At 40.3% G+C, this 11,846-nt stretch overlaps 1 protein-coding gene across 2 annotated transcripts in view; it reads right to left on the minus strand.

Moving 5' to 3' along the window:
- SESN3 (sestrin 3) overlaps positions 1–11,527 on the minus strand; it is a 14,470-nt gene extending 2,943 nt beyond the window's left edge. The window contains exons 1-6 of one of the 2 annotated variants that reach the window (XM_009334856.1): positions 11,465–11,527; positions 8,165–8,362; positions 7,223–7,405; positions 6,601–6,837; positions 4,916–5,063; positions 2,558–2,673 (exon numbers count right to left, since the gene is read on the minus strand). In XM_009334856.1, coding sequence (XP_009333131.1) covers positions 2,558–2,673; positions 4,916–5,063; positions 6,601–6,837; positions 7,223–7,405; positions 8,165–8,359 — 879 coding nt within the window. In that variant the 5' untranslated portion in view covers positions 8,360–8,362; positions 11,465–11,527. Of the gene's footprint in view, positions 1–2,557; positions 2,674–4,915; positions 5,085–6,600; positions 6,838–7,222; positions 7,406–8,164; positions 8,363–11,464 lie in introns of both variants that reach the window. The other variant, XM_009334854.1, reaches the window with a different exon arrangement.
- Between the last annotated feature and the right edge of the window lie 319 nt (positions 11,528–11,846).

Below are 11,846 nucleotides of genomic sequence, written 5' to 3' on the forward strand. Positions count from 1 at the left end.
ATCCAGGCTGCTTTGGTATTAGACAAGCACTTGGATTGCAAGGATAAAAGTTTGCCTGCTCATATCAGGAATGGGAAATCTGCAGAGTAGTGGCACGGCATCGGCAGTGGAGAACGACCCTGCTTCAGAGCAGCGTGCAACCACTCTCCATGCTGCAGTTATACAGAACATGTTAGTTTGCCCACATCCTTGGCAAGTGTTCCATCATTCAGTCACTGATGCCATCTCTACAATCAAGGGCATCATCTCCACGTCCTTCCTGTGTCTGGCTGTTTTCAAAAGGTACTACTGGGCAAGGGTCCTCACCCAGGCGCTTTAGAGCACGTCTGCTGGACTGGCCCGCTGATTAGGATAGTGGGGAAGAGTATGTACAACAATATTCAGCTGCCTAACAAACAGAGGCATTCAGTGACATCTGAAACGCAGCACAACATCACATTTGGCCTCCAGCTGCCAGTCCAAAAGACCATAAGGTGTGCTGGTTTTGGCTGGGATAGAGTTAATTTCCTTTATAGTAGCTAGTGTGGGGCTATGTTTTGGATTTATGACCATAACAGTGTTGATAACATAGGGATGTTTTAGTCACTGCTGAGCAGTGCTTACACACAGTCAAGGCCTTTTCTGCTCCTCACACCACGCCACCAGCGAGTAGGCTGGGGGGGGCACAAGAAGCTGAGAGGGGACAGAGCCAGGACAGCTGACCCCAGCTGACCAAAGGGACATTCCACACCATATGACGTCATGCTCAGCATATAAAGCTGGGGGAAGAAGGAAGGAAGGGACGTTTGGAGTGATGGCATTTGTCTTCCCAAGTAACCGTTACGCGTGATGGAGCCCTGCTTTCCTGGAGATGGCTGAACACCTGCCTGCCCATGGGAAGGAGTGAATGAATTCCTTGTTTTGCTTTGCTTGTGTGCGTGGCTTTTGCTTTGCCTATTAAACTGTCTTTATCTCAACCCACGAGTTTTCTCACTTTTACTCTTCCAGTTCTCTCCATCCCACCGGGGGGGGAGTGAGCGAGCAGCTGGGTGGGGGTTAGCTGCCGGCTCGGGTTAAACCATGACACAAGGCTTGTGAGAAATATGCTGTACCTACCAGCCCTGTAAAGGTGTCCAGGACACCTGGGGCACCACAAAAGTCTCTGAAAACCAGAAGCCTCAGGAGGGCAAAAGCGCTGTTTAACTGATTAACAACAGTTAATCCATACTAACAATGAAAAAGGGGGAAAAAAAAATTAAAGACATTCTGCGGTGTATGGAATACCTTTTTCTATTACTAAATTTAAACCCACAGAGATAAAGGCACTCTTGTTTTACCAGAATAAGGATTGGATTTATTGCAGGGTTTTGGGATGCTACTGCAAGTAAAATTGCATTAATAACAGAGCATTTGGGAGGCTATGGGTATGTACATCTAACTGCTTAAGAGTAGGACATACTAATAAAGTTAAATTATCAAGGTGACTCCTTTGAATGTAGGCCAGAAGCTGTCCTGTTTATTTAAGAGCAGAGATGTTTTAGTTCCAATTTCAACTTCTGTAGAGCTTTTTTTCCATGGGACCCTGCTGCTCCTAAAGTAGTTAAGCAGAATGTTTGATTTACAGGCACTGACTCTGTCATATTCTTTTTGGCAGTATCTACCTACTTCAGGCTCATATAAAGACTGCAGAGTAAACTATCCAGATCAGCAGAGACTGCTATATAGCTACATACATTTCCTGAGAGTGGTCACGGATTCTTTATTTTACAGTCTTAGATACATCTTCTGACCATGAAGTTTTCCTGCACCCACTGTTTTTTTAATTGAAGTTCTCTGATTTGCTTTAAGACTTCTTCTATTGCTTACAATTTATTACTAGACTGCTGATTAATTTACTCTATAAGCCGGAACAAAATCACCTAGAATGTCCCTCCTGTTATATATATCATGAAGAAGTTCCTGAGTCTGGTCATGGAAAAAGATGCCAATATGTAAGACAATGTACAGGTAACATGTACATGCAACAGTACTAAAAAAAATATTCAAATATAGCCAAAAACTTCAGTAATCATATTTAAGAACTCCTTTTCTTTTCTGACACTCAAAGTCCAGTGATTTGGTGCATATGTGAGAACGATACTCACCAAATCGTTGTCACAGACATATATACATCTATGTATTGATAACCACTGGACAGAGAATACTTGATAAAATGACAGAAATAAAGAGTTCTTCCAATGGATTTTTTCTACAACATCTGGAGGGATGGAAAAGAAATTCTTTCTTTTCTACCTTTCACTTTTATTCCAGATTTAGTGATATGCTTTACAGTTTTCAAACATTAATTCTGGTAATAATTGGAATAAGATTGAAAGCTAAATATTCCCTTGTCTGAGATTTACAAATAGTAAAAGCCTCATCTCAGGTAGATTTATGGAAGCTTGCAAGTTATTTTATGGACCAGGGCAAGAAAAGGAGCATGCAACAAACATCCCCCACTACAACCACTTTACGCTATTTGCCCTGTAAGGAGATATACAAACATTCTTTGAGTGAATGTACTTTAAAGAGATGGTACCTGAGCTCTGAATGTTGGCAGATGGTCTTCTCCTCGCCTTGCAAAGTCTTTGTACCCAAACCCAGGATCTTCAATATAGCGGGAGACATCTGTAGAAACTATTTCATCATCAAATGCTGTGAATAAAACAGCAAAATGCTTTGCTTTAGGCAAGCACATGAGTTAGCACCGACTTCCAACTACCACTCTACTACAGGACTAGAGAACAATTTTAGACATTGTGCAAAGGAAGAGAGCGGTATGAAGGAAAGAAACATTTCAACCCCGATCTGCTTGTATGGGATCCATCCCTTTCATTGAGCCAAATGTCAGCCTACCCCAGCCATCTAATGTACTTCTACAAAATGGGAAGAGATGGGCTAAACTTCTGTCTGAGGTTGTGCTTTTATCTCTGTTGACATCTGAGGGAGGCTAGGTATCTTAAATCAGGAAGATTAATCCTGTTAGTAAAGTCATTGTGTTAGGATAAGAAACAGAAAAATGTACCCTTGACAACAGGATTGCTATGCTGAGCAGGTATGGTGTCAGGAATTACACCAGCTCTGTTCTATAACCCAGAGTATGTGCAACCAGAAAGCAATGCAACACTCCACTTGTCAATATCAGTTGAAGATTATATGAAAGCAAAGAGCTCTACAGTACACCAGGCTGAAATTCTGCCAGAAGCTTTAGTAACTAAGCATCTTCAAAGAGCTCCAAAATGTGTCACTAAGCAAGCACAGGTTCTCTATCAGGAATCAATCTTTCCCTCCTGAATAAACAGGTGGCTTGATTGTGTAACTACCTCTGCAGAAGTTGACTACTGCACAGCTGACTGCATTTGACCCTGATGTTAAAATCCTGGCTCGCTTCCACAGGCATTGACGGAACAGTTGCCATATGTCCACTGTTAGCACCTTGAAAAGTCAGTTAATCTAAGAATTGCAGAAGTGCTTTATCTCCTCTTTGTCTCATTAAACAATCAAAACATAACTGCATAGGAAGAAGCTCGCACAGCATCTGCTGCAGCAAATCCTCAGTGAAGAATAAAAAACCTGCACATGTACACTCCTCTCCCCTGACAAGGACTCAATTTCACGAAAGGGTAAAGGCCCAACACATACAGACTCCTCAACTCAAACCAGCAAAAGGCAAAGAGGGAGGAAAGTCAACAAAACTATCAGCAACCGCATCAAAAACCCCCTTCTGTCCCAAACAACACCTCTTCCTTATATGCCTGAAGTTGCAGAGACTCATGGAAGTCCTGATTTGATAATGAAACTGCAATGGGTGTCAGTTTTTCTGCACTGTTGATACTGTCTGACCAAAGAAAAATAGAGCAAGAATGGACAATGTCCGTTTCTTAAAATCCAGCCAGAACGTTGCTGGATGTGTCTTCCTTCAGAGATTCTGCGTGTTCCTAGCGAGCCATAAAACAACCTCTCTGCTGATCCACAATACATTCTTCCTCCCTTTTGGGCTCAGTGCACAAAAACTTAGATAACTTCAAACACGTTTGGTCTGAAGCTACTGAAATCTAAATTCACAAAGAACAGTGTCAGTAAAACGTGAAGCATTTTATGGGTCACTTCTTAAAAAGACACAAGCTGTCATCTTCAAGTAGCCTCTACTATGAGGAAATGGTTGGACATTCTGATTGTCTTAATAGTATTCTTTCTTCAAACACTTTCTTTGGAAAAAAAATCCACCTTCCTGAATATAGGAAACAGATTTCATTGTATGGTTTGTTAGAGATGAAGGCCTCCAGAGCATATGAAGAATACTGGAAAAAGAAGCTTTCAGCTCAGAATTTTGAACATTATTTGAGAATAAAAAAAAAAGCTAAGAATCTCTATCACAACACAGGCAATGGAACAGCACAGCAGTACGATCACTCAGAACGGTAAGTTAGAAATGTCCTTTCCAGGTGGGCAGTAAATGGTAAAGTTGTTCAGTCTCATCCCAATCTATTTCCTGAACTAAATGTCGTATCTGAAGGCTACTTATGAGTGTCATAGAAGTTCTAAGCACTGTAGAACTTAAACCTGTGAAAAATTACTGAATATTTACATGAATGAATTAATTTGAAGATATAGGGCATATAAAGACAGAGAAGGTTACACCCAACTTTTTAAAGAAGCCTAAAGGCTGTTTTTTTTAATACACAAAAGCTAAATTTCAAGTAGCAAAAAGGATGGTGTTATTTGCCAATCAAGAAATCTTAAGCAGATGAAGCAAGTGACAGGAACTTGCTACGCTCCTACTAGACCAAGAGCCAGAATAAAGAAATGGACAGAAAAAGTTGAGGTCACTGAACTGGCCTCAAGCGTTTAGTCCTTACAAAGCACAAACAAAAGGGAACTGGAAAAGCACAAATACCTCCACTAATTACCAGCAGACTCTCCTTCTTCTCCTTTTCAAAGCGAGTTGCCATTTCTTCCTGAGAGGCTTCTTCGTCCTCTTTATCTTCTTGTAGCCTCTTCATCCTTTCCATTAAGGCCTCCAGCTCACTTAAAGAATCTGCAATCTGCAAAAACACCATGACATTCTGCAAAATTAGAAGATAGACAACGTGTGTCATCTTCAGATTTCATGCTCGACAACAAACATTCTCAAAAACAGATAGCAGCAGCAAACACGAAAACTCATGCCAGAATGCATTTTGTCACATAGAGTGTAGACAAACAGCTTTCAGACAGTGAGAAGAAGGGAGCTGGGAAGTGTTACTCTAACCTATCACAGTAACCTACTGCAGTGGGATTAACAGCAGAAGAGGTGGTGTTTGAATGTGGAAACCATAGTCACTTATAATATATATTCCACCAGGTACGTGGCTGAGGAAAAGCCATCTGTGTGCCCTATGTGTATCAGAAAACAGCTTTTAATATTAAAGTAACTTTTTTCAGTCTAATAGTAACGCAAAGTATGTTTCTGAAGACATAAAGTGCAACGCTGCAATGCAGGAACACAACCTGAGACAGCAAATCAGTGTTTTCTCTTCTGTGATCAAAATAACCATTATGTTGACCCTTTTTCTTGCTTTTGTAAGGAAAATAGGCTTCGTTACTAGAAACACATCAAAGTTTGGGATTCTGTGATCTGTACTTATCATTCAGATTTTTCATATGATAAATTGTTTGGTTTTTCTTTTCCATCTTTTCAATTCTGTTCTTCTGCCCATAGCTGTAATTGTTTTCTAGTGTGCTACTCACTGCTTAACAAGCAGCACAGATTCAGCAGCAGCCGTTTGCCCACTACAAATGGGGAATTAGACACCCCGGTGATTTGAGCTAGCACGTCTTACAGCCCAGAAATTTAATATACAGCAATTGAACTGACTGATTACATGTTCTCATTGTATTGGTCATTTTAAAAAATATATCTAGTGACTCTGCTCATAATCCCGATCTTCCATCAAAGGCGATGAGGCCAATTCATCAATAGGCATTAATTCAAGGACGTGTCTTCAAAGTATTATAGAGCCACTTTCAGAAAAACATTTCCACATTTACGTTAATTAACCAGTCATCTAAGTTCTCTGTTGGTTGATTCAAGACTGGAACACCAGCGTGAAGAATTAAGTAATTTTATTTCAGGTATTTCCTCCTATCTACAGGGAAGTGTTTCAGAACTGACCTGTTTTCTGATTGTAGGCCTTGAAGTCAAAATTGTTATTATTATGACTTCTGTTTTTTTTTCCCATTTCTTTTTTCATTCCACATCTTAGGAACATGGATGACACAATGCTGCAGTCCGCGACACGCTGTCTGAAGAAACTGGGACTTTAAGCTTTCAGCTGAAAGCGAAGTTTTAGTCTTGCCCAATGGGTTCTGAGATTAACTATCAAAATCACATTGCTCTGACTACCATCTGCCATTTCAATGTGGCTTTCAATAGATTACACTGCAAACTGCTAGAGCTAACCTAAGAGTTACCAGACTCAAGCATTCCAGCAAAGTAGACAAAAACTTTCGAATTATGCTGAAATTTAAACAGGAAAGAATGGAAGAAAGTTTTCTAATGCAAAACAGAGGCAAGTAAAAGAATCTTCTTGCGACACTAACCCCAAAGTTGCTACTTGTGAGGGATGCATTTTCTATGTTGTTGTCATTGGCAAGATCACAGACACAGAAGTTGTTGACTGCTATAAGTCTGACTCCATTAGATGTATCCGGATCTCTCTCTGGATTAATGCCACTACCAAATACAAAACTTGCCAAGGCATGATAATGTGCCAACAGGACAACAGCATGCACCAGTTCAGGAAGAGACCAATTATTTTCCCCAGTCTTGACAAGTTTCTGAAATGAGAATAAAAGAAGTGTAAATACAAAGTTTCTTTTGGCCCCCAACTTTTCTATAAAACACTTATGTATTTTAAAAGGGATCAAGTCCTTTCTTCCAACAATACCATATTCCTCTTGCACACAAACTCTCACTGGATAAAAAAAAGAGACATCTAATATATTACCTTTCTTTTGGGGTTATTTTAGCCAATGCTATTCCTAAGAAGTAAATCTTGTTGGCTTTGTCACGCAGAAGAATACATTGGCTTATTCAATGCTCTAGTACTTTCCTATATTTTTTAACTCAAGGTAATGAAGCCTAACCAGACACTTGCATAGTTCTTAGCAGTTCTCACTACCGGACATTTACTGCTACTACAGGGCACGACTTAACAGGTACCTGAATGTGCTCTTTTGTGATTAGCCAGGGCCGGTGTGCAAGGAGTTTGTTTATTTCGTTCAGATTTTTCAGTCTTTGGGGAATGTATTCTAAACCGTTCAACCACTCTGCAATCCCGCCAGTCTTCAAAAACTCATCAACGTGCATATTTATTAGGTAGGAACACTGATGTCTGGCCGCAGCCTGGAATAATTAAACACAGAGGGAAAAGGGCAGCACATTAGTGTGTCATCTGATTTTGCTGCAGGTGGAAGACAGGTTACTAACACAAAACAAAAATACAATTTCTTTCCAAAGGGCCATGTTTTATACTGCAATGCATTTCTATACAGTATGGAGGATTCTCCAATAAAAATACGTTTGATTACTTTACTCTGAATTGAAGAATCTAATTTAGTTTGGAAGAGATCTCTAGAGGAAATCTGGTCCAACCCCCTGCTCACAGTAGGGCTGACTTAGATCAGGTTGCTTGGAGCCTTGTTCAGACAAGATCTCCATCCTTGGAGATCACACAACCTCTCTTGGCCCCCGTTGCAGTAATGTCTCAACATCCTCATGGTAAAAACTGTTTTCCTAGCGTCCACCTGGAATTTGTTGCGACTTGAGTCCACTGTGTCTCATCCTACTGCTGCGCACTGATGGTTAAATATCCAGAAATAAGGTTACGCAGTTTTAACTGCTCTCTGTAAAACCTCACTCCCGTGGGCCTGTGAGAAGTGTATTGCTGTGGGAAACAGGGAAACATGTACGTTGCCAATTCTCCCTTCTCATTGAAAACCTTCTGGCTAGGCATGCTTTATTCTGATGAAAATCAACTACGAAAATTCAGCCCCTGTCAAAATATCACACTAGTCTCTCCTTTCTAAAGTCTTCCTTTTTTCCTCTTTTTTAAATACACAACTCAAGGTTGCAGGAGAAAATATATAGCCTGTTGGTACATACCATTATAGCAATGTAGTGCCTATAGGGCAAAGGAAGGGGCCCGTCCATGCGCAGCATATAGAACTGGCTGCGGAGGAAAGACTCCAGGTACTGAGTATGGATACTCATGACCTGCGTGATGTTGTCCAGGCGACCAGATGTAGAGTATTCTTCCACAAGAAGATTAGTACGTTCATCCAAACCATTTGCTTGCATAACCTTAAACATAAGATGGACAAACTTAACAGAAAAAGAGATTTTCTCTAGCTTTAGCCCTGGAGAGAAACATACTGCGCTATGAAAGATTTGCTTGTGTACAAACTTAAAGGCAATGCTGGAGATCTGGATGTATATTTGTAAATGTACATGCTTGCATGCATGCAAATATACACATACAGATGTTATTTGTACATTGAGAACTGAAGAGCACTTTACACTGTACCTCTGTTATTTTAATACGTTTCTATGAAAACCAAAAACATTCTTCTGTAGATCTTTCCACAACGGCTAAACTCGCAGATGCTTAAAGTCAAATCTGTACAGAGAGCTGGAGGGAAGCAAGTGCTAAATGGAAAGTGAAATCTTTATGAAAGTCAGCCTGTATAGACACACACCACCCGAGCGAGCATTCAGCCCTAAAACCAAATTCAGAATTAATGGAGAGGAACTGGGTTATGTAACCAAATTATAGAAACAGCCTGGCAATCTACCCCTTCTGTGCTTGTATAATTGAAGAGGAGATCAAATGCTAATTTGTCCATAACATTCAAGTATTATTTAGAATAGGAATTTAATGCTTTCTTTAAACAAAAGCTGTTCTTTAATTATTCCAACCAATCCAAACCTTGGGCACAAGATGAAATGGAACAGCAAAAGAGTAAGTAGCTCTTGCGCTGCAAGCCCTGACACAGTATTAGTGCTATTACTCAGTGTTTATCACCAAGAACAGCCATTCTCAACATGTTCACCACTGAAGTTACAAGCACAAGACTAGAATACCCAGTATTTATTCTCCAATTGCACAGTATTCAACCAGCCAGCTTACTATTGCAAACACCATGAAATGAGAAAACATTTTAGCTGGTTTACTGCACATGAAAATAGAAAGTGCCTAAACCCAAGAAGACACAATGCTTTTGCTGAAAGACTGTATTTAAAATACATTTTCCCTCTTTATGATGGGCTGATGAATGGACTGTGTCTCAAATATTTTTCCATCAAATCTTATATAGAAGTTACATACAAAGAAACACAAACAACATACTACATTTTCACTTCTCACCACTGTACTTCCCTGTTTTAATTTGTGGGCCCAGAAAGAAAGGGAAGAAGCAGCTACGCGGTTAGGCAGCTCCATCATTTTTACATGTGTAGCTCTTCACTATGACAGCTTTTCTGTGTTTTGTACCCAAAATGATGCCTCCTCGGTTTTCCTTAAGAATATTTTTACCATCGGAAACTTATTCACACATTAGAGATCATTTTATCCCACTTATTACGGTATATCCCTTGCTCCACTCCAAGGAGTACCCCTTATTCTTCAGCAAGTGTATCTATCTCCCATGTATTTAAGACATCTTTGTCTCATTTAGTAGTTTCTTGGGGAAATCACACTTTTCACGTCTCTGGTAAGGTTTCTAATTTTCTCCAGCTTGTCAGGAGTTTTCCTTGTAGCAGTACAAGTTATGGAGAAGAAATTCTGCTGACAAAATTGAAATATAATCCTGTAGGACTGCACCGTTGCTATGTCAGGCATAGCAATATGCGGCATTATTGCTTCTGAGATTTATCTCCACCTATATTACTATCCTCTTCATACTGTATATGTACTTCCTCCTGATTTATTACCATCCATGGTTTCACAAACACGTTTTTTTATTCTGCTTGTAAAGTCTTATGGCACTTTAACAGGAACCTTTACAATTAAATTGTTATTGCTCTGTCCATATTCCTTCCATTACGACAGTAAAGCAGGCTTTGACACGGGCAGTGTTGTTATCCAGATTTGTGAGACATTCAGTGTGTTACTAATCTGTAACTACATCCTTCCTCTCCACTGTATTATTTCATGCCAAGGAACAGGGGGGGAAAAGGTAGTTGTTTGCTTAACAAACAATATTTAACATTTGTTTGTGATACTGAATAGCTGTTTTATCCATTCAGGTGGAGGTTCGCTGCTTGTACTGGGTAACCGCTGGGGTTACTCCTTTCTGAGAGCTACTCAGTGATTCCTCCTCCACTCTTGGCTAGTGCCTGTACCAAGTGTATCAGCTGTGAAATAAATTCGTCAACAATTCTCTCAAAATATGTTATCATTTTAACCCCACTTATTTTTCTACTTTTTATACAATTATTGACTTTATGAGAAAAATTAAGTCATTATGAAGTCTGGCATCTCAATTTCATCTCGTATTTCATACGAAAGGGAAGTCCTCTTCACAAGTTTGGCTGGCTGGAACTCATTCTGCTCTCCTCTTCCCAAGTCTGAAATGCTCTCTTTGATCTCTCTTCCTTTTTGCTTCATTATGTTTTCTTGTTGCCAGCCTTTACACTCTCTCTGTTTGTTTTTAGATTCAAACCTTGCTGGTGTATAAATGGAGAAAGACTCAGAGAACAGCAGCTATCTTGTCTTTCAAAATGTCTTTTTGGCCCTTCTAACGTGAATTATCTGGCTTTAGCAACTACTTAAAACAAAACAAAAAAAAGTCTTGGTTTTATAGTTGGCCATCCCAAATAATTAATTGATCAATAAACAATGCTCTGTGAAGATTGAGATCACAGGAGAACACCACCATAGCAAAGTTTCTACTTACTGCAGCAAACTGCAAATCAAGGCTTAAGTTGAACATTAAGTCATGGGCAGAAATCTCAAGTTTGAAGTCAAACCATACCTTTCAATCATAAATTATCTCAAGAGCCACAGTTACGGTCTAAGGAGTTAGTCATGTTCTCAGGTTCTCTCAAACTGTAGGTCAGACACTGCTTTGAGAGCTATATAATCATACTGCTGCAATACTGGGTAGGCATCCCCTTAGGCCTGGCATTAAGAGTAATACCTGATCATCGCCCATGAGAAGAGCAGAGCCAGTGCTCACGGCTGCCTCCAGGAGTGCTGGCAACCGAAAAGATGTCAAACGGCACCACTTGTGTGAAAGGGCAGGGTGGTTCTTACCCACTGGAGCCTGCTCCAGAGAAACCACCGCTTTTCCTCACAGAGAAGCTCATCTGGGTACCACTGGGCAAGCAGGATCGTAAAACCGTCCTTAAGTATTTCCATTTTAAAAGCTACCACCCACCTGGCCCAGCTAATCGCAAACTTACTTCATTCTCTGGTATAAAGGCACTTGGTCCTCTTGTCAATGGTGGGGACACTTGTACTCTTTTTTCCTGCAAAACAGTCACATAATTCGGTCAGCGTCAGGAATATCATATTAACTCGCTTTATCTCGCAAGGTGAGATCTTCAGGGCCTGGATTAGGTTCTCTTCCCAAGGCCACCTGGGTGTTTTACAGCCCACTGAGGAGGTGAAGCCATCACACCATGTTGGTTAGATCAGCTTTTCATTGCCTGTGCTTTGCGCAAATGAACGGCACCAATTTTGGCAAGGGATGAGACAGAAAAAACCCAAAAATCTAATCCCTATTGGTTTATAGACCAGCTTGAAGATACATAGACAACAGCAATAAAACATTTGGCACGATGC

This window comes from Pygoscelis adeliae, unplaced genomic scaffold, assembly GCF_000699105.1.
Source record: "Pygoscelis adeliae isolate BGI_AS28 unplaced genomic scaffold, ASM69910v1 Scaffold141, whole genome shotgun sequence".
NCBI lineage: Eukaryota > Metazoa > Chordata > Aves > Sphenisciformes > Spheniscidae > Pygoscelis > Pygoscelis adeliae.